Here is a 21850-nt window from a genome sequence, read left to right as displayed (position 1 = left end):
AGATGTGAATTTTCACTGCTACAGTGAATGTGGAGATGTGAATTTTCACTGGTACAGAGTAAGACATGAGTTCTGAAAGAATGGGAATTTTACTGTTTATTGTAGCTGGTGCTGGTTCCAGTCCAGGCTGACATTTGGGCCTGGGAAGCTGATCCAAAAGCTGCAGGACAGCCTGATAAAGTCTCAGAGAAGCCTGTCAATCTTGTGTGTATTCCCCTCTTTCTTGCGGCTCTATGTCCCAGCTAACAGGAATTGCCCTCCCTCCTCCAGCTGCTGGTGGCATTCAGCGTGAAGGAATCCATCTGCCAGCTGCAGCAGGTGCTGGAGACCCACGAGGTGAACTGGCAGCACGTGCTGTCCTGTGTGTCCACGCTGGTGGTGTGCCAGGCTGAGGCTGGGCAGCTCTTCAAGGGTAGGTGGGCACTGCCAGCCTGGGTGTGCCCCTGCTGCTGGGGGGGAGCAGGGGTCAGCACAGGGGGTCCTGCAAGGAAAGAGCAGCAGCAGCACAGGACATCTGCCTCTCCACCAGACTCCCCATGTCTCTGGTGATGGGAATGCCAGGCCTCGTGCCTGCCACTTCTCTAACTCTGTGTACAGCCCAGGGTGGTGGTTTGATAATTACCTTCATCATTAATTGGCATAGTGATTACTGAACCTTAATTCTAGCTCACCTGTGCTAGCAGAGCTTGTTTGTGAGAATTCCTTACTAATTATCCCAGTGCTGGACTCTCTGCAGGGAATCCAAGTGTGTTTGACAGTTGAAAGTGCATAAAAAAATAAAATCAGACCCCAGAGGTCCTCCAGGCTGCAGTACATGTCCTGCCTCATGTTTTTATCTCAGATATTTTTCTTCATTTTCTGCAGAATACACAGCACTGTTGTCAGGAGCAAAGTGTGAGGTTATTGTTTTATGTTCCTAGATCTCCTGAGCCATCTCCTGCTCAAGGCCTTTGGGAATTATGACATGGAAAATATGATCACTGCCTTCCTGATTGCTCGTCAGGCTGCTCTGGAGGGCCCTGCTGTCTTCATGCCTTACTCTGAGTGGTTTAAGGTGAGACTCAGTGAGGCCTGGCTGGGGAGCTTTGTTTTAATTGTGTCAGGCAACCTGTGCATAAGGAATGTTCTGCTGTGTGGAGGGAGCCTTGTCCCAGACAGGATAGACAGGAATGAGAAAGGGGAAGAAAAATAAAAAAGTAAAGTACAAGGGATTGTATTGATATTAGGAATGATTGAATATTTATTACTGCCTTTGTGTCTGCAAAGAACAAATTTATTTGGTTTTCCCCAGTTTTCCCTCCTTTCATCTTTTAAGTCCACCTTGCCTGTTCCAGTTATTTGCTAGGAATGCAGACATGTAATTCCTGTTATTATCATCCCCTTGGATGGGTGTCAGTGTCTTGATAAGCAGCACTGTTGTTATTGCATAAGTTGGGGGTTATGGCAGAGGAAGCATTCCTGTTTCCTGGAGGTTTGCATGCAGCTGTAATTGCTGTGTTTGACCTTACAGATAATTGCTTGTTGCTTTTAACTAAGCCAGGTGGGTATTTTAGGGATGCAAATCTCCACGCAAATTCAACCTGGAAATTCCTTTGTGTGAGTTTGCAAATCTAAGCTCAGCTTTGGCTGATAGAGTGTCCAGGAGGTATCAGAAGGTAAACTGGTTGTGTTCTTGTAGCCCCAGACTGGTTGTTTTCCTTAGAATGCCCAGATAAACCTGTGTAGAACCCTGCAGATTTGTGGTTCCCTCATGAATATCAATCTTCTGGTGCATCTCAAAGGTGCCTTGTTCGGGTGTTCTCATGGCAGCAAACTTTCACAGAGGCTTCTGTAAATCACCATGATCCAAAGGAGCCCCTCTGCTCTGGAGCCAGCCTGGCAGAGCTGGGGGTGCTCCCCTGGAGAGGAGAAGCTCCAGGGAGAGCTCAGAGCCCCTAAAGGGGCTCCAGGAGAGCTGGGGAGGGACTGGGGACAAGGGATGGAGGGAAAGGACAGAGGGAGTGGCTCCCACTGCCAATGGACAGGGATGGATGGGACATTGGGAAGGAATTCCTGGCTGTGAGGGTGGGCAGGCCCTGGCACAGGTGCCCAGAGCAGCTGGGGCTGCCCCTGGATCCCTGGCAGTGCCCAAGGCCAGGCTGGACAGGGCTGGGAGCAGCCTGGGATAGGAAGTGGAAGGTGTGGAAGGGGATTGGATCTAAATGGTCTTTAAGGTCTCTTCCACCCAAACCATTCCATGATTCTATGAACTTTCTCTGGAGACTTTTCTCCAGAAAGGTTCTCCTGACAGAAATGGGATGTTTGGGATTGGAGTGCTGGGTTGTGGCACTGCTTGGATGAGGATTCTCTCCACACTGCAAGGCTGCCTTGCCATGTTCCCCTGATCCAGGCTTCCTTTGGGAATGCTGGTGGCCACCACGGGAGCAGTAAGAAATCTCTGGTCTTCCTCTTGGAGTTCCTGTCAGAGCTGGTGCCCTTTGAAGCTGCCCCATACCTGAAGGTGAGCAGGTGCTGACTGAGATGTTTTAGGTCCAGAGTCACTGTCCTTGTGCCTTTCAGTAGGTTCAGCTCATTAGAAATGTTGTTATAGCGATTGCATTACTTCTGGTTCATTATTCAAACCCCTTTCTTCCTGCAATAAGGAAGGACGGGATTATTTTTTTGATGGGGAGAATTCCTTTCATGGAATTAAGTTTGAGCCCTTCACTGATTTTTGTTTGCTTGTAGTTGGGAAGAATCATGTCAGTTGCCATGAAAATGATCTATCCTTAACCCAGCAATAACACCTTCTTTGGGGAGAATTTGAGGTGAATTAGTCAGAATGAGTTGGAATTTTACCTGGCAATGGCAGAGCTGGCTGTGGCTCTCCCCCTCCAGGTGCACATCATGTTCCCCCCGTGTGTGCCCAGCAAGCACCGCTCGCTGCTCCTGGACTACATCAGCCTGGCCAAGACGCGCCTGGCCGACCTCCAGGTCAGCAGAGCTTGGGCAAGGGCTCTTTGTGGCTCTGTCCACCCTTTGGGGCTGTGACCACCTGCACCTCTGACCTCCCCAGGTGGCCATAGAGGACATGGGGCTCTATGAAGACCTCTCTGCCCCCGAGGAGGCCGTGCAGGTAATGCTGCTCTGTCTCAGGTTTCTCATCACTCATCCCTTTCCCTCTGGAAAAGCACTGAGGTTGTCAACCCTCCTGCCACTCCAAAGCTGAGTGTGCTGCCAAGCCTCCAGCTTTGAGCCAGAGGTTTTGGTGGCCATCAATGCAGGATCTCCCCAGTTTACATGGAGTCACATTTTACAGATATCTTGATTCTTTTCAGTGGAGCACTCCATCTCTGTGGTGTGGGACCAAAGTGTGGGTATTGAAAGGAGATTTGGGGGTGGATTCTACACTCTGTGGTTCGTGATAAATTTTGGGTAGCAACAATAATTTATAAGGAAGTGTTTGGCTTTATTATTCCTTCCTACATTTGGATCAGAGGAAGAGGCCTCACTTACATGATTACATTAAATACAGGCTGTAGGCAGGGTAGCTGAATATAATACAAGAAACCCAGTCCTGTGATGAACTCACAGGCATAAGTGAGGATTTAATTTAATTTTTCCAAGTCTGGTCTGGTTGTCAGCTGAGAAACTTGTTGCAGCTTGAGGTGTGTTACAACTCAAAGGAGAGAAACCCGGGGTGTCAGTGCCTCTGCCTGCAGGCACAGGCTGGAAGTGGAGAGGGTGTGTCCTAATTCCACATGTACAACTGAAATAGAATCACAATACAGCACATTCAGAGCAGAAAGGGTAAGTTCATCATCACCCTTGGTTTCTCACATCTTCCTCCCCTGTGAGGCAGCCCCAGGCCCAGGCTCTCCGTGATGTGGAAAAGGCCCTTCAGATATTTGAGAGCACCAGGAAGATCCCAACCTCTGTGATAGAAGCCAGGTACTGTGTGCTTCTCAGCTCCCCCTGGGGTTAGCTGGAATCATAATAACAACAACAACAATCATTGTAGAAGCCAAGTCTGAATCAAAATAAGGAAACAAGAAAAATTGAGGATGTGAGCAAGGGAGGTTTGGGGAAGCTCTTCCCACTTCCTGAGGAGTCATCTCAATAGAGGACATTTGTGGGGAGAGTGAAAAGGCACATTCCCCTGTGCAAAAGAAGTCCAGAATTATTACAATAAAAAGCAAAATGAAATAAATTTAAAACCATTGGCTAATCTGAACCTGGTTTGTCTGTGGTTATGCACATTACCATGGGCATGTTGTATTTGCAGGAGCCAAATTAGCTCCTGAGGTGTGGAGATGGCCCTTTGGACCTTTGGCATGGTTAATACTTTGCTCTGTTTATTTTCTCAGCATTTTCAGACGCCCATATTACACTTCCTGGTTCCTTCCAGCTCTGCTCACGCCCCGTGTGGTCAGTATTTGGCTTTTTTCTTTCCCCTCCCATCAGCTGTGTGTTTGTACACAGATAATTTGCCCCTGCCCTGCCTTTTCCTCTCTTGCAGCTCCCAAAAACCCCAGATGGACGAATGGCTTTTATAGACTCCTTGAAGAGGTATTCACACATCCCAGTGTTGTTTTCTGTGCTGCTGGGCTTTTTTTTTTTGGGGGGGGACATTTGATATCAGATTATCAGAGGCTTTGACACCTTGGTTACAGCCAACCTCTTGGCAGGGCTTGATGGCTTGCAGGTTGTGCATGGAGGAGTTTATCTGTGTAGTCTTCAGGTGTGTAATCAGTCCTCTGGCCACTGAAACAATTATTTGGGAGCCCTTCTGGCTCCAGGCCAGGTACATTTTTATGCAAATCTTGAAGGACACAGCTGAATGTAAAATTTCCCCAGGAACAGGAGCTCCCTCTGTGAAAGGCTCTTTGGGAGGGGGTAAAGGGGGAGTGAAAGATGAGACTGAAATGTCTGCTAATGCTCAAGGGGCACCAGGGTGATGCCTCAGGAGGACACAGCCCCTCTCAGGACTCCAGCTTGCCCTGCCTGCATGTTTCAAAGTGCTTTTCTGCACTGCAGGAGCAGCTTTAGTTTACATCCAGTAGTTCCTCTGTAACCTCTCATGAAGGAAGAATGTTTGCAGCACTGCCTGCAAATGAGGTGCTTGGCCCTGCCTTGTCATTCCAGTCTGGCTCTAAAATTAAAGGCTGGATCATTTAGTGAAATTAAAGTAGTAGGGGAAGCAGCTGAGTTCTGGGGAGCCTCCTGGGAGTGCTCTTAGCGCTGAGTGCCTGCCCTGCAGAGGGGAGGTCACACCTTGGCCTCAGCACGTTCATGTTTTACATCTGTGAGTGCTGCATCTCACAGCTCACACTCTTATGGGATCTTGGACATCAACTAGATATGAAATAGGCATGAAAAGATTAATTAATGGCATGTACAGTACTGGGTTTGTGTGTGCTACACGTGTGCAATGCTTGCTGTGAGAGCCCTGGGTAGAAATCTCTGCCCCCCCATGTCAGATGATTAAAAATGCTTCAGATGCTCTTTATGCTTCAGAGTCCCTCTAATTACATTTCACAGAAGGGCTGTTGTTTGTGCTTATTTAATAAAGGCAGTTTGTGGTTATGCAGGGTAATAAATCTCTTCTTTTTCACAGAGCTGACAAAATACCTTCAAACTTGTACTCCACATACCTGCAAGCCTGTCATGTCATGAAAGAGAAGGTGTTACAAGGTAAAAAATGCAACATTTACTATGGATCAATGTGAAATGGTAATTTTTCCACTGCTGCCCTCCTGAATTGAACATTTTCAAAGATTTATGGCTGAATAGGTATTTAATCCACATAAATAAGTGTTAATGTTGTATTGAGGTGTTCAATTCTTACTCCTGCAATGACTTTTTCTGCCAGCCCTGCCTGGGTGGGATTTTTGCAGTGCCTGGGAGCCCTGTTCTGTGCTGAGGCTGCAGATGCTGCCTGAGCCTGAGCTGGCTGAATTCCACCCCCAAGACCTTTCCATGAATCAGCACTGCAGCCTGGGCTGGGGATTGCTGTGCTGGGAGCCTGCTGTGCTGATCCCCTGGGCAATGACACTTGTGCTGCCCTGGCATCCTCTTCTGAGAGGGGATTAGGGAGATCTGGGGGGGCAGGAGGGGCTGGGAAAGGATTGCAGCTCCTGCTTTGCACATGTTTGGGTGGGAGGTGAGCCCGGGCCCCAGCACTGCAGCTTTACTGGGCAGGACTATGGATATTTAATGAGGAAATTTAATGAGGGTATTTAATGAGGATATTTAATGAGTTCTGCTGTTCCTGTCAGCAAGTGGGTGCTTCAAACACACCTTCTAAGGGTTTGCACACAGTGCAAAGGTCAGGCTGGGCTGCAGGGAGGCTCCCCACAGCGTGGTGGGGAGAATTTACAGATTCATGCTCTGATTTTGAGATCAATGTGTGGCCGAGCCCTGCTGGGGCCTTTGGGGCTTCCTGGGGATGCTGTGGCTGCAGAGGCGTGGCAGAGGCAGCCCCGGGCACCGCGGATGTGCAGCGGGATGGGATGGGATGGGATGGGATGGGATGGGATGGGATGGGATGGGATGGGATGGGATGGGATGGGAGGGGATGGGAGGGGATGGGATGGGATGGGATGGATCCCTGCCAGGATGGGATGGGATGGATCCCTTGTTGCTGGGATGGATCCCTGCTAGGATGGGATGGGATGGATCCCTTGTTGCTGGGATGGACCCTCAGGGTCCCGGCAGCCATGCAGGGTCCCCGCGCTGCCGCTGGGCTCTGGTGGCGCTGCCCGGGCCCTGTGCCGCCCTCCTGAGCAGCCTGAGCCCTGTCCCCTCCTGTGCCCTGAGCTCTGATCCTGTCCCTGTGGCCTGCCCCATCCCGGGTTCGGCACACAGGGCAGGGCTGAGCTCTGGGCAGCCCCAGACCCCGCTGTCAGTGCTCATCCTGCTCACACTGGTGTCAGTGGGCTCCAACACCTCATTTTACAGCCAGTATCAATGTCAATTGATATTGTTATTTGTTATTTGGTTTTTATTTGTTTGCTTTGTTGTTTGCTGGTCTTGCTGCTGGCCCCTGTACAAGGAGCTGTTCCTGCCTAACAAACTCTGGGGGGTTTGGGGCTGTGGCAGTCACTGCTGGCATCTCTTTCTAGTGGGAAAAGGAATTTCCTTTTATTCCTTCTCTTAAACAAGAAGGCAGAGTAGCATGGGAGATCTGGAGAAGCTGATGCTGTACCCATGCTGTAATGTCTGTCTGCATTCTGAGCCTGACCCCAGTCTTGAGGACAGCAAATGTTTCTGTGAGGGGCAGAGCTAAAGGAAGTGCGAAGAAAACTCTGAAAACAAAACTTTTTCGCCTCTCGCCTTTAAAAACCGAATTCCTTTTTGCAACTAGGCATAAACCCATAAATGATTAATTAAATAGCACACTCTGAGTGTAAAAACAAAGCTCTGTGTGTGGCAGACTGACAGTTTAGGGTTTGGTTCAAGCTTCAGGAAAAGTAAATTCTGCTCCTGCAGAAAGTGCAGGCAGAGATTGCTGAATGCATTTCCTCTCCTCCCTGTCCAGATGACTCCAATGCAGATCCCAGCCATTCCAAGGAGCCTTTGGAGCAGCTGAAGGCTGAACTGGCTGAGCTCAGGACTCTGGTTGTGGAGCAGGCTCAGTGGGAAGGTATGAGGGAGCTGCTTCTCATCGACTGTCCCAAAAACTGCCTGAATAAAGTGTGCCTGGTGCTGGCCAAAGGCACAGCAGGAGCTGCTGCCACTGGCACCTGGTAATCCTTCAGAGTTGATAATCCTTCCAGCTGTGAATATGTACATGTGAATGTCTGATGTACCCCTGCCTCATCTGGGGCTTATCTTTGTGATAACCACACCAATCTCTGCTGCCCCACTCCTGGGGCTCACCTGGTGACTGGGCCCCTTTGGAAAGCATTTTCCCCTCTGGTGAAAACTGCTCCTGGGGTGTGTTGGTAATTGTACTAGTAAAAAAATAATGCTGAGGATGCTGATCCACCGTGTCCCAGCCAACATCTTTTGCTTATTAAAGCTTTTCCTGACATCCTTTGACTCTGACTGATTCAAGTTTGTATTCTGCTTGTTCTTGCTGCTGTGGGGGGTTGTGAACGCTTCACACCCGCTCTCCTGGTCCCCCTGTCCCCACAGAGGTGGCCGCTCAGCTGGCCGTGGTTTCGGACAGACTCCGCGGTGCCCTGGGTGACGGCAGCGAGGACAGCGAGGACAGCGAGGCTGCCCCTTGCAATTCCCTGCTCCAGGTGGCCGTGCCTGCCCCGGGGCTGGCAGGGTGTCCCCAGAGGGTGAGTACCAGCTGGCCGGGTGGGGCTGGGCAGGGAAATGCATCTGCATGGGAGGTGGGAGAGGCTGCTTTGTCTGCAGGAAATGCACTTCTCCCTGCACAGACTATTCCTGGGTTTTAACCACCTGGAAGTTGCTGGATGATGGGATCTGGGGATATTTCCTAAAAGGCTTTCCTCAGCAGCCTTGCCTGGGTGTTTGTTGTGTGCTGGGGTCATTCCTGGGCTGTTATGGGCTTAGTTTTCCATCCTTAGTGGCAGTGGACCTGTGTCGCAGACATCTTTTATGAAAAATCCTTTCCTTAGGATTTTTCCCTCCTGAGAAGCTGAGAGGCCTCAGGAACAAAACGTAACCAATGGTTATCTGCTGCTGTGGAATGCAACAGGTGCATCTGGGATTGGTCTCATGTGGTTGTTTCTAATCAGTGGCCAATCACAGCCCAGCTGGCTCAGACTCTGTCAGAGCCACAAACCTTTGTTATCATTCCTTTCTATTCTTAGCTTAGCCAGCCTTCTGAGGAGAACTTTTTCTTCTATTCTTTCAGTATAGTTTAATGTGATATATATCATAAAATAATAAATCAAGCCTTCTGAAACATGGAGTCAAATCCTCGTCTCTTCCCTCAACCTGAGACCCCTGTGAACACTGTCACAGACCTGTACAGCTTGGAGTGAATCTCATTGACCAATTTCTTTCCTTGTTTTAGTGTCAGGAAATGTAATACACACAAAGCAGAAAACCAGGCTCAGGCATGCAGCCTGACAAGCAGGAATCAGCAGTGTGGGGTTTATTCCAGGTTTATTCCTGGTGCTCTTTATTTCAGGTTGTTGATCTTCTGCTGACATCATTCTGCCAAACCCTACTAGCTGCTTCCTCTTTCAACCCTCCTGACAGGTAAGATGGGAGTGGGAGAACCCAAACTGGGTGATAACAGAATTCCAGCCCCTGTGCAGGGCTGAGGAGGGGCTCTGGCTGTTCCCAGCCCTGGTGCCAGGCTGGCAGTGCAGGTGGAGTGTCTGCACTCCCAGAACCAATGCACTCTGAGGCACAGCAGTGCGTAACACAAGTTTCTTGGTTGTTGCAGATCCCTTCAGCACAGTGGCCTTTGTCTCTCTGTGCTCTGTGCCAGGGCTGGACACCCCACAAAGTGCTGGGGGCTCTGGGTGGGGGATGGCAGTGGAGCCAATCCCTTTGGTGCTGGAATTCCTCCCCTGGCAGGGGCTGGGTGGGCTCTGGGTGGGCTCTGGGTGGGCTCTGGGCTGGCTGAGGGGCAGAGGCAGCAGTGCCTGCCCTGGAGCTGGAGCTCAGCTCCTCCTCCTCCTCCTGGAGCAGAGCCTGTAAACCTCATGGGCAGCATGTCAGTGGAAGATCACTTTGTTGGGCAACAAGGGCGTGCTGAGGAGCTGGCTGGGCTCCCAGCTGCCCTCCCTGTGCCTGGGCAGCCAGAGCATCCTTCCCTCTCTTGCACTGCTCTGCCCTGGAGGAGCTGAATCACTGTGAAAAACCTGACTGAAAACTCCCTGTGACAAACAGAGTCCCGGGAAGTGGTGTCTGAGCACAGCTCCCACCTGGCCTGCTCTGAGGATGGGTTTTCTTATCTGGGTGGGAAAATCCCTCCCTGCCCTGTTTTACAGCAGGGCCTTGCCACAGCAGTTCCTTCTTGCTTTGTGATCCCGTTTATTGCTGTGCCTCTGTTCACCTGTGCCCCAGGCAGCTCCTCCTGTCCTTATTGTCCCCCCAGAGGCCACTTTGGCCATGGGAGATGCCAGCAAGGGTTTGAGGTGCCCACAGTGCCATCCATTGTGTGAGGCTGGGGGCTCTGCCCAGGTACCCCAAGGTGCCCCTTGCTCTGAGCCCTGGAATGATAATTGTGCTGTGTTTACAGACAGGCCTGGAGCAGCTCCAGGGTGTTTAAGCATCTTTAATTACCTGTTCCTGTGTTGGGGATGGGTTTAATGAGCTTGTGGTTTCCCCTGCTGCAGGCAGGGCCCGTGCCTCTCCCTGCTGGTGAAGATGATGTGTGGACACAGGAATCTCCTGCCTGCACTCCTGGCCAGGCTCTGCCAGCTCCTTTATCACCAGGTCAGCTTTCCAGCCAGCAATCCTGCAGAATTCCATCCTTCCCCATTTCCTCACCTGGGGGCATGGACCTGTCTGGGCTGAGCTGTGGGGGGACCTCACTGCCCTCCAAAACAAAATACCCCTCCGAAAATATATCCCTCCAAAACCAAAAAACTCCAAAAAATACCCCTCAAAAAAAATATCCCTCAAAAAAAGAAACACCCTCCAAAAAATACCCCTCCAAATAATTATCCCTCCAAAAAATACCCCTCCAAAAATAACACTCCTTTAAAAAAACTCAAAACAAACCCCTCCAAAAATATCCTTCCAAAAAAAATACCCCTCCAAAAAAATACCCCTCAAAAAAATATCCCTCAAAAAAAGAAACACCCTCCAAAAAATACCCCTCCAAATAATTATCCCTCCAAAAAATACCCCTCCAAAAATAACACCCCTTTAAAAAAACTCAAAAAAAACCCCTCCAAAAATATCCTTCCAAAAAAATACCCCTCCAAAAAAATACCCCTCAAAAAAAAAAAAAAAACCAAACCTCCAAAAACAAAAAACAAAACAAAACAAAACAAAAAAACACCCCAAAAACCAAAAAAAAAAAAACCTCCAAAAATACCCTCTTTTGGTCAGGGAGTATGAAGCTGCCCTCAGGAACACGAGGGGAATTTTTCCCTACAGAAACGATGCTTGTGGAAGGTTAATGCATTCTGAGACATTTGAACAGAAGCTAAAATAGGCAAGTTTAGGGAAGAGACAAAAGAAAAATGGTAGAATGCTTCATTCCTGAGCTTCCACGTTGAATAATTCAGTTGTAAAAGTTTAAAAATAAAGCTGAGGTACCCCTGTCTGGGCTGCAGCACTGCAGGGTTTTGTTATTAAAGAATTGCTTGGTTTATTCCCTCTACCCTGTGATATTGCAAGGGTGAAAATAACAGGCTGATAGATGAAATTAGCTGTCAGAGAGGCTAAAAAGCCTCGAGAGTCCCCAAACCTGAATTTACAGTGAATTATTTCAAGTTCCTGCATTACAGAAAGCTCCAGTTCTGCTGTGGGTTGTCTCTCATCTGCTCGATTTTTGCTGCACTGCTGGGGATCAGAAACAATGTTCTGCTCCTTCACTAAGTCTGAGTATTTTCTGAAAGGTGTTTTGGTACAAAAAAAGGTTTTTCAGAAAGGTGTTTTGGAACAAAATGTTACAATAATACAAGTGAAGCATTACAGTGTCAAATAAAATTTTAAATGTTACAAAGAGACAAAAGGTAAGAATTTTACCAGGGAAATGTTACAAAGTTACCAAAAATATCTTTCCTGCTCTTCACGTTTTTTACCTCGCAGGGTCCTTCCCTGGGTGCTGCTCACATTTTAGGACTGGCAGCTTTTGTGATCCACTTAAGTGAATGCAGAGCTTTAATTCCTGCAGTGGAAGCCGATTTTGGGGCCTCTCGGGCTGTTCCTGGAAAGGCCCTTTCTGTCTCAGAGTACTGGAGCTCCTTGCTGGTGTGCAGGACAGAAGAGTCATTTGTCTTCTGCTTGAGGTGAGGTGGGGCATCCCCCCCTCCCTGCTGCCCAAGGTTTTTGGGGTGCTGGGAAGGCTCCCCTGGAGGATTTCCAGAGCTTTTGGAGGTGGTTGAACCCACCAGGCAATGGAGTTCTTTCCTTTTCTCTCTCAGGTTTTGCACTGCAGCAGCAGCTTACCTGATGTGCAAGTTTTCCTCCTGCTCTCATGAAGATTTCTGTGCCTTGATTCCTCCTGGCCTGATTAAAAAGGTAAAAGGGAAAAAGTTTTGCTGTAACTTATGAGAAAGTTCGGTCTCAGCCCAACTTCCTGCTGCAGGTCCCTGTGCAAACGTCACTTTCACCAAGAAAACAGAGTAGAAATAAATCTCTGTGCCCTCCCCTCTTAGCCCTGGGTGCCTCTGCTCCCTGGGCAGCTGCACACAAGCACAGGTGGCTCTGGGGATGGGTCTGGGGCAGACACTGTGGTTTTATTCCAGCTGCAGCCCCTCCTGCAGGATTTGCTGGTTTTATTCCAGCCGGAGCCCCTCCTGTTTTTATTCCAGGTGCAGGATTTGCTGGTTTTATTCCAGGTGCAGGATTTGCTGGTTTTATTCCAGCTGCAGCCCCTCCTGTTTTTATTCCAGGTGCAGGATTTGCTGGTTTTATTCCAGCTGCAGCTCTCCTGTTTCTGTTTTTATTCCAGCTGCAGTTCCTGGTGCCACGGCTGAGCTTGGAGGCTCGGGGAATCCTGTGTGAGGAGGCCAAAAGTGCCCTGAGCTGGAGCTCCCTGTGCTGCCCCTCTCTGAACCACAGGAGAGCCAGCCTGTGCTTGTGGAGGCAAGCAGGTTTCCAGGAGCTCTTGAAGGAAAAGGCATTCCAGGTATGAATCTTTTCCATCACCCACATTCACCCTCTAATTCTCACTTTTTTAGATCTGCCCTTTGCAGTTTCCTTATTGGTGATTAAAAGCTTCTTGTAAGAAGTTAGTGCCTGAAAGTTAGAACTGAATACCTGAAGAGTTGTCTGACAGCTGAGTCGTGTGGGCTGGGTGTTGTTTGATGGGGATGATAAGGTGGAGAGAGAAAACCAGAGGTAAAACTTTTGTGTCCTACTTCTTGGAAAGGCTTGGCAAGCTCAGGAAGTGCAGAGCAGAGGCCTGTCCATCACCCTGCTCCCTGCTGTGCTCTCTGGGAAGTGGTGGAGAGGCAAACAACTGGAAATCCTTGCTTTTCTGGTGCTTTGTGTAATGGCAATGTTCCCCTGAGCCAGCCTGGCTCAAACCATCCCAGCTTTTCCCTTTGTGCCACCCTTGCAAAGTCTCTGATTTGACAGAGTCTCTTTTTTTAACTACTTCCTCTAGAACCAGTTTGTGCAGAGGGGTTGGTGGTGTTCCTGGAATGGCTCCTTGTGCCTGGCTCAGTGTCCAGGGCTGTGTTCCAATCTCCCTTTGGTGCTCACCCTGTCTGACTGAGGGCCTTGCCTCATTTTGCCTTCATTTCTAATAACACAAGTTCATCCTGGTGCCTGGGCCTGAGGTGCTGAGTGTGTTTGGAAATGTCAGAGGTGGGGGTGTGAGACAGGCTTCATGGGATCCCATGGAGTTTGGAAGGCCAGCAGGGTTTGGTTTTAACTTGAATTTTAATTTTTTGGTAAGAGGAACAGCACAGGAACCTCCTTGGGTTGATGTCTCTTGTTTCATGTCTCTCAATCCACATGGGATTGTGTCTGGAGATGAAGTGAGGTGGGTTTTGTGCTCTGCACAAGTTATTTCCCTTGCTGTGCTTCCCTGCTCCTAAATCCTGGCTTTTCCCAGCTGTCTTTCAGGGAGTGGCTGCTGCTGGAGCTGGAGGTGTGCCCTGAAAAGGACATTCTCTCTGCTTCAGAGAGGTAAGGCCAAGGGGCTCTGCTGGAAGGGAATGGTCCAAGAGTGTCCCATCCAAATGAGGGAAAAGCCCTGAGGATCAGGGAGTAAATGAGCAGTTGCTGCAGGATACAAATGCCTGTTGCCTGCTGGGGTTTGTCCTGAGTTCAGGCACTGCTGGAATGAGGTGTGTGCGTGTTTCCACTTGAGCAAGGCCAGCTTGGAGCAGCCTGGCCTGGTGGAAGGTGTCCCTGCCATGGCAGGCTGGGACTGGATGGGCTTTAAGGTCATTTCCAACCCAAACCATGCCATGGTTCTGTGGGGCTCACCCTGCATGTGCAGCCCTTCCAAGCCACTTGTCACAAACCCTCCCAGATGCTGGAAGCCAGAGCTGGGTGGGGTCTGCTGGAGGACTCCTTATGTCTGTATTTCCCTGGGGCCTTTATCTGAGCTCACATCACTCACCACTCTTGATGTGTGAGCTTCCCTCTACATCAAGGGAAGGGCAGCATTCCCTCAGATTTCCTCCTTTTCCCCACTGCAGACAGGATTTCCATTACTGGGCCATCTATCAGAGGTACCTCCCTGCACCTTCTGCTGCTGGTGGCTGTGATGGAGACCTGGAGAAGGCCTGTGGAGTCATCCTCAATGCCATCCTGGACTCCTCACACAGGTACTCAGGGCCATGCCTGCCCTTGCTGCGGGTGGCCCTGAGGCTGTGCCCTGGGAATTTGTCCCTTCCTGGGGCTGGGGCCACCGTTCCCTGCTGCTCTGGCTGAAGGGGCAGTGGGAGGTGGCCCTGGGTGACTCCCAGGCTCTGCTGTGGGTGGCAGAGCTCGGGGGCTGCAGCCACAGAGAGGCCCTGTCTGGCTGTGTGTTTAAAGCTGACTTTGTACTGAGCTCTGTGTGGCCAGACAGGCAGCAATGCCCCGGGGCCGTGGCTGGAGCTGGAGAACCAGGAGGGAGCTTGGAGGAGAGCCCCTGTCTCAGCTACAGCTCATTCATGGCACAGTGTTTGGGCTCTGTGCTCCTCTGAAGCTCTGACTGTGCTGAGCTCTGCTTTCCCCTGGGCCAGCAGGGGCAGTGCCTCGTGTGTCCCCATTTCAGGCTGGACCTGGGTGCCTGTGCCCCCTCGAGGACGTCGCTCAGCCCCGAGATCCTCTGCAGGCTGCAGGTGACTCCACACTCTGGGGTGGCTGTTTAGTCCTGGAACTTGACCAGAGAATCCCCTCAGGCTCACTGTTGGTGAGGCTCTGAGCTGTGAGCCGAGGTGTGGGGACTGGAGGGGTTTTTCTTGCTGGTCTCTGGTTGCTTCAGAGAAGCAAAGGGGGTTTGGGAGCAGCCTGGTGCGTGGCCCTCACTGGTTTCCCCACCCCCTGCTCAGGAGCTGGTGCTGGAGCTGAGGTGCAGGCCAAAGCTGCTCCCTGGCTGCTCAGCTGCCCAGAGACACTTCGTGTTTGAGCTCCTCCAGGGGAGGCTGACAGGCAGAGATCCAGAGCAGGGATCTGCCCTGGGAGAGCAGCTCTGGAGGCAGCAGGAGCTGCTGCTGCACAGGAGGTGAGAGCAGGCCTGAGCCCTGGGGATGCCTCCAGGGCAGGCTGGGGTGTGCAGTGTCCTCCCCTCTGCTTCCACAGCAGGTGACAGTGACACTGCATGTCATGGGGACAGCTGTGCAAGGGACACTTATTCCCTGGCTCCCACTGGAATTAGCTGTGTGCTTATTCCATGTGCCATCCTGGGCTGCCAGCTGCCCTGGGTGTCACACACCCTCCTGGGAGGCTGATTCTCCCCCTGGCAGTAACCTCAGGTCCCATTCTTCCCTGCCCAAGGATTCTGCTGGGGCTCCCTGCATCCACCCTGGTCACCACGTGTTGGAAAGGGAGCAGAGCAGTGCTGGACTGTGACAGCTTCTTTTGTTTTGTGAACTCTGAGCTGGTAGGTGTTGTGAGCCAAATGGTGATTGCTCCTTGCTAAATGCTCTAGATAAAGACCTTAAATTTGAATTTATGGAAGGAGGTCACATCCAAACAAACCAGAAAATGTGTGGCTGCCCCACCCCTGGAAGTGTTCTAGACCAGGTTGCTCCAGCCTGGTCTATGGAAGGTGTTCCTGCCCATGGTCCCTTCCAACCCAAATCATTCCATGATTCTGTGACTTCATTTGGAATTGTGGTGCCATCTGACACTATAAAGAGCAAATCCTTGGGAGTCACTTTGTTTGGTGAAGTGGCTTACAGACCAACTTACAGTGCTTCTGTGGAGGCCTGGGAGGGGCTGAGCATGAGCCCTTCTCCAATCCCTCTCTCATGCCAGGGCCTTGAACTGTTTTGCTGTAGAGTGAGGTCCTCCTCATCCTCCTGAGAAGCATCCAGGGACATCCCTGCAGCTTTCTGGGAGGAGGTCATTTGACGTGCAGGTCCCTCAGGACCCTGCTCTGTGCTCCATGAAGAGCTGATTTCTATTTATTCATCCTGACTGGCCTTTCAGGCCCTGCTGTGCTGTCCCATTGGGCACAGCCAGAAGCCTCTGTTCCCCCAGGACTGGATCCATCTGCTGCTGCCACCCTGGGGCAGGGGCTGTCAGCCCAGCTCCCCGGCACTGCCCTGCACACAAACCACCTCCCACCAGCTCAGCTCATGTTCAGCAGTCCCAGGGGGTGCCTCTGTGCTGGCTGAGCCCCGAAATGCTCTTAGGAAATCCTGTTTCAAGGGAAAGGAGCGATGGTTTTGCTGATTTTGCTTCCCTGTCTTTGTGTTCCTGCAGAAGAACGTCAGCTCCCGGGGCTACGCGCTCTCCTACGACATCACCGCTCACTTCTTCAGGGTAATGCTGCTCCTGTCCTCTGCCTGCTGGCCCTGCCAGAGCTCTCCTCCTTTGCACCCTCCTTTTGAGAGCTCTTGATTAATTCCCAGAAGAGCAGGAACCAGGAAAATGAGGGGGAGCAGCAGGAGGAGGCGGTGCTGGAGCTGAATTTCAATACAATGCAGCAAAGCTGTGCGGGGAGGAGCTGTTGGTAGATGTTGCTTTTGCTGAGCCGTGCTGACCCCTACAGTTGTCTCTGATTAGTTTCCACAGCTCAGCGAGGCACTGGAGCAGCACACAGGGATGTGTGGAGCCATCCTGTCACTTGTCCCCTTGCAGGGCCTGCTGAGTGCCAGCCTGGACTGTGAGGATGCAGCAGACGGGGTCGACGAGGCTCTGGCCACGTGTCAAACCAAGTGTCCCGTGGTGCTCCTCTCTGCAGCGGTGACTGATCTCATTTTGGTGCTCTGATCTGGGGGGAATGCAGCTCCAGCTCAGAGAGTTAAACACTATCCAAGTGTGTAACATTCAACAGAATGTCTCAAAGACTTTGGAAATTGTGTTTCCAGGGTATTTTTGAGCCCTGGGTCCCAGTGATCCCAGCCCTGGGTTCCTGGGTGCTGCCACAGGGGCGGTGTCAGAGTGGGAGCTGGGAGGCTTGTGCTGGTCTCTGATGCCCTGTGTGGGCTGGTTGTTACATCCAAGCAACCAAAATGCCCCAAAACCCCAGGTTTTATTCTCTGTCCTGTGTGTAACTCCCTGTGTGCAGTTTTCCACAGGGATTCATGTTTTGGTGCATGTGTTGAGCTTGGCCATCACCCTGTGGAGCAGCTTTTTCATTCTGGCTGCTCCTGCAGAGGAGTCCCAGGGCACCATGGTGTGAGCACACAACTGACCCTCTGCATTTCCAGGATGTGAAATTTCTCCCATTTCTGATGTGTGCATGTACACCTTGGGCTTTTTCACTGAGGAGAGGGGAAGATCCCCTTTCTCTGAGTCCCTGGCCGTACCTGACTGCAAGCACTGAGCACCCCACTCCTAATGCTGCTGTTTCCATCCTTGTCCCCAGCTCTGGTGGCCGAGGCTGGAGCCAGCACTTTGCTCCCAGTGGAAGAGGCTCTTTGGGGCTCCCCTTGCAGGAGAACTGGCCAGGCTGAGGGGCTGGCACAGCTCAGGCACCAGGTGTGTGTGAGGGATGGAGCAGGGAGCTGCTCTCCTGGGGGATGCGGGGCTCTCGTGGGCTGAGGCTGCCAGGACAGCTCCAGACAGACTCCTCTGGGGGCCTCAACTCCAAATGGGTGAGGATGGTTGAGTCTGGCCCTGTGTGTGGTGTGGGTCACAGTGCTTCCCATAAGCACAAGGGAATCTCTGCCCAGGGGGCTGAAGGCAGAGCCCTGGTTGGGCAAAGCCTCAGCACAGTCTGGAGTCATTCCAGGAGCTGCCACACCCTTTGCTCCCTGCATTGGGGGAATCTGGGCTGCTGAAGCTGCTCCCTGGCTGCTTCCTCCTTTACCTCTCCCTACACTGTCAGTGCTCTGCAGCTTTTCTCCAGAATTGGGAATTTCTGTAAGAATCTCCTTGCAGGTTATGGCAGGTGATGATCACATGCTTCTGTAGTATGGAGTCTCTGCTGATAAAAGAGATTGGAGAATGCTTCTGTCTGCTTCTAGACTTTGGCTTCTTTACAACTGTCTCCATGAAGAGAATTATTTATTTTCTTGTCCCAGTCACAATTTGCACCTTTGCCCAAGTCCCCGCTTTCCTCCTCATTCACAGCAGGACTTTTCCCCTTTTTTACCTGCAATCCCATGACATGTTTGTTCTGTTTCCAGGTTCCTCTGCTCAGGAGCAGCTTTCCCTGTCTCTGACCCGCCCTGGCTCTCAGCTGCCTTCCTGCACGGGGCCATCCTGCAGCACTCACCACGAGGACGAGGGACAGAGGCACTGGAGAGGCTGGGGACTGGTGCAGAGCAGGCAAGGCCGGGTGCACTTCATCCCTCTGCTCTTTCCTACACCTGAAAACCACAAACAGGGGGTCTCTAACTGAGAGAAGTTGTCCTGAGATAGAGCTGCACCCCTGGTGACCCCTGTTGGCAAATCTTGCTGGTGGATAGTTGATAAAAAGTGGCTGTAAATTGCCAGTTGCTAAATTCTTATCCTCGAGGCAAAGTTGTTCCAAGCTCTATCTTTTACCTCAGACTCTGGCTCCTGGGAAATCTGTGAAGGCTGTTCAACAGCTGCTTTAAAAACTGGAGCTGGAGAGAGCCCTGCAGAGAGGGAGAGCTCAATCCATGGTGTGCCAGGATTCCCTCTCCCTCCAACAGGAGCAGTCCTTGTGGATTTTAGCTCAGTCAACTTGGCTGGGAAGTTAAGGAGATGGAGGACATTTGTGAGACAGCAGTGCAGGCATTTTAAGGCTCTGGGAAGTTGTGCTGGGATTCCCAGAGAGAGATTTCCTGAGGGTTTTCCCAGATCTGGTGCAGGAAGTGGCTCAGGCTGTCACCTCAGTGCAGGGGGAATTCTCTGGAAGGCTCTGCTGAGGAGGGAGCTGGGCTGCTGCCCTGCAGGTCTGGCTCTGATTTTCCAGGGAAGAGCCAGGGTCAGAGCTCAGCCTGGCGAGTGTCCCTGTGCCAGAGGGACACAGGTGACAGTGCTGAAGCAGAACCTCAGGTTTACTCTGGAGGTTTCCTTGCTGCAGGCAGCAGCTCCTCTTCCTGTGGGATTGACTCCTCCACTGATTGCACTGGGCTGGAGCCAGAAGCTGCCAGCCAGGACCTGGTGTCACTGAGAGCACACAGGGAATAACTGCAGCTTCCACCTCAGGATCCCTGGAGGCTGAATTGAATTCCTGCCAGGGGCAGTGAGAGCCATGGGAGGGCTGGGGGTACCTGGGGTCCCAGCAGCTGAAACACTCTGTGGTTCATCAGGTCCAGGCTGGGAAGGCACCTGGTGAAATGTTTTATGTTCCCTGACTGGAAAGGCCAAGTTCCAAGTCACCCCTACAGGCACAACTCACAGGCAGCCTCTTTTCCTTGCAGCTCCTTGTTGCTCTGCTGTTCTTCTCACTCCTGGATCTCATCTCAGCCAGAATAGCACCAAAGGTGAGTTCAGTCCCAGGGAACTCTCCTGGCACTGGATGTGTCTGATCAGCTTGGTTTGCTGCCCAAAAATGCTTTGTAGCAGCACTGGGAGGGCTGGGAGCTCGTTCTGCCAGGAGGAAGGGATCAGCAACACCCCAGACAAGCCTGCTGAAAGCCCTTCTGTTCCCATCAGATTAAACCTGGCTTTTCCTCTCCCTGACGTTATCTCCCTTTCACTGCTTTTATTTCTCCTCCTGGATGATTTATTATTTCCAGTTTGCTGATCAGACTTTGCACCTCCCAGGTAGTGCAGGAACCTCGTGTCTCACTCAGCTTCTGTGCAGCATCTCACAGCTGTCAGATGATGTTTTTCCTCAGGCTGGAATGTGGTACTTCATGGGAGAAGGGCTGCCCAGGAAGGAGGAACATTAGTTTCCAAATGGTTTAATGCTATTTGTGAAGGAGCAGAGATGACAGGCTGCTTCCAGAGCTGCCTGCCCTGAGCATCCTGCTGCCTGTGAAGGCTTGTTTCTGCCCCTGTGCTGTCACCTCAGCTTTGAAGTGCAGCCATTTGGGGAGTCACCTCCCAGATGGGATCAGGGAGCAGATTCAAGGCACAAAGAACCACTTGGTCTCAGTCTGCCCTTGGGAGAGTCTGTGGGAAGAGCCAGGGAGGAGAGAAACATCCTGAGCAGACAGAGCTGGTGTTAATCCACGTGAAATGAGTAATGAAAATAAACCCCACAATAATCCCAGGACATGAGGTCACTAGAAAGGTCAGGAGGGACAGAAGCTGCTCCAGTGGGGTGGGTGCAGGATGTGCAGTGGTCTCTTGGTTAATCCAGGTTGGATGGGGCTTGGAGCAGCCTGGTCTAGTGGAAGGTGTCCCTGCCCATGGCAGAGGGGTGGAGTTGGGTGATCTTTAAGGTCCCTTCCAACCCAAACCATTCCATGGTGCAGCCTTGCCCTCTCTCAGTGGAGCCCTTGGTGGCCTGATTTGGTGAGGAAGGCACAGCCTTGCTCTGGTGCCCAATTCCCCTGGGGGAACCCAGGCTGCCAGGTGAGGGAAAGACTTGGGGTGAATTCCTGGGGTCCTTTAGCAGAGCACTTCATGTGCAGTCTCTCGTGGGGGCTCCTCCCTGCTCTGATGCAACCACAGCCCAAGAGCAACGAGGCCTCTCCTTTCTGACACCCAGGAAGGAGTGGATTTCCAGACATCTCTGGAATGGTCCCTGCAGATCCTGCAGTGCCTGCAAGGGAGGGGCACAGCCTGGCCACTGCTCTTCCATTCAGCAGAGGGAGGTGAGTCCTGTCCCCAGGGGCTGCAGGGACGGGTGACCCATCCCTGGGTTGGAGTGTCCCTGGGAGAAGGGGCTGCTGGGCCTTTGGAAGCAGCACTAAAAACACTTGTGTGAAAGCTGAGACCATCCTGCTCCTACCCCAGAGTACGGCAGACCCAGCTGATGGTCAGGAATGACTGAAATCAGTCTTGGCCCTGCTGGTAGGGAAAGCCCAAGGGGACAACTTCCTTCTCTTGCTGGTCCCCACCCCCAAGCACCTGCATTTGTTGTGGCCTGGAAGGAAACTGTGCCAGCCCTGTGCTGCTGCAGGGGCAGGAGGGGTGAGGTGGGGCCCTCTGAAGGCCTCAGTGTTTCTCTGTGTCCCTGCAGCCCCTGGGAGCTGCCATGTCCTGCACAGAGCGGCCTCGCAGCGGCACACCCGGCTCCTGCCCCTGGCCTTCTACAGGTACTGACTGGGCTGGGAGGGGGCATGGGGGCATGGCTGGCACCCACAGCAGCTGGCACAGAGCTAACAGCACTGCTGGCCTGTGGGTGAGCACAGTTACCCCTTCCCTGAGCCACAGAGAACCTCATCAGGCTCGGTGCTGTTTGAGGAGCTCTGCACCTTTTGCTAAAGAGCTGTGCCAGCAGTGTCCCTTCAGCCCTGTGCTCCAAACACAAGGTTTTGGAGCTGGCTTTGCCTCCTGGGGTGGCCCTGCACACCATGGGACCCAATCAGACAGGGCAGAGCAGCAGCTGTGTTTGCCTGGTGCCTGTGTGTGTGCATGGACCCAGAGCTAACAGAGCCCATCTGTGACCCCCTCCAGCCTCACCCCCAGCTTCCAGCAGGAGCTGCTCCAGCAGGAGCCCACCTTCCTCAGCGTGGCACTCCAGATGTACATCCAGCTGCTGCAGCTCTTTGTGGAAGGGCAAGTCCTGCCACAGTCTGATCAAGACCCCACAGAGCACGTAAGCAAAGCCTGGACTCCT

The 21850-nt window shown here is 51.9% G+C and overlaps 1 protein-coding gene across 3 annotated transcripts in view; it reads left to right on the top strand.

Moving 5' to 3' along the window:
* FANCA (FA complementation group A) overlaps positions 1 to 21850 on the top strand; it is a 33599-nt gene that overhangs the window by 10061 nt on the left and 1688 nt on the right. For all 3 annotated transcript variants that reach the window (XM_066557596.1, XM_066557595.1, XM_066557594.1), the window contains exons 13-41: positions 271 to 412; positions 921 to 1054; positions 2390 to 2500; positions 2878 to 2973; positions 3056 to 3115; positions 3842 to 3930; positions 4347 to 4407; positions 4499 to 4548; positions 5597 to 5673; positions 7520 to 7624; positions 8119 to 8270; positions 9092 to 9162; positions 10251 to 10350; positions 11677 to 11876; positions 12012 to 12108; positions 12542 to 12718; positions 13652 to 13725; positions 14244 to 14372; positions 14807 to 14873; positions 15084 to 15256; positions 15529 to 15634; positions 16462 to 16521; positions 16840 to 16944; positions 17570 to 17682; positions 18333 to 18474; positions 19539 to 19601; positions 20777 to 20882; positions 21251 to 21326; positions 21688 to 21829. In XM_066557596.1, the coding sequence (XP_066413693.1) occupies positions 271 to 412; positions 921 to 1054; positions 2390 to 2500; positions 2878 to 2973; positions 3056 to 3115; positions 3842 to 3930; positions 4347 to 4407; positions 4499 to 4548; positions 5597 to 5673; positions 7520 to 7624; positions 8119 to 8270; positions 9092 to 9162; positions 10251 to 10350; positions 11677 to 11876; positions 12012 to 12108; positions 12542 to 12718; positions 13652 to 13725; positions 14244 to 14372; positions 14807 to 14873; positions 15084 to 15256; positions 15529 to 15634; positions 16462 to 16521; positions 16840 to 16944; positions 17570 to 17682; positions 18333 to 18474; positions 19539 to 19601; positions 20777 to 20882; positions 21251 to 21326; positions 21688 to 21829 (3078 nt within the window). The remainder of the gene's footprint in view (positions 1 to 270; positions 413 to 920; positions 1055 to 2389; positions 2501 to 2877; positions 2974 to 3055; positions 3116 to 3841; positions 3931 to 4346; positions 4408 to 4498; positions 4549 to 5596; positions 5674 to 7519; positions 7625 to 8118; positions 8271 to 9091; positions 9163 to 10250; positions 10351 to 11676; positions 11877 to 12011; positions 12109 to 12541; positions 12719 to 13651; positions 13726 to 14243; positions 14373 to 14806; positions 14874 to 15083; positions 15257 to 15528; positions 15635 to 16461; positions 16522 to 16839; positions 16945 to 17569; positions 17683 to 18332; positions 18475 to 19538; positions 19602 to 20776; positions 20883 to 21250; positions 21327 to 21687; positions 21830 to 21850) is intronic.

Source organism: Molothrus aeneus, chromosome 11 (genome assembly GCF_037042795.1).
Source record: "Molothrus aeneus isolate 106 chromosome 11, BPBGC_Maene_1.0, whole genome shotgun sequence".
Classification (NCBI taxonomy): domain Eukaryota; kingdom Metazoa; phylum Chordata; class Aves; order Passeriformes; family Icteridae; genus Molothrus; species Molothrus aeneus.
Note: the sequence above shows the minus strand (reverse complement) of the source record. Positions and strands in the feature narration are given on the sequence as shown.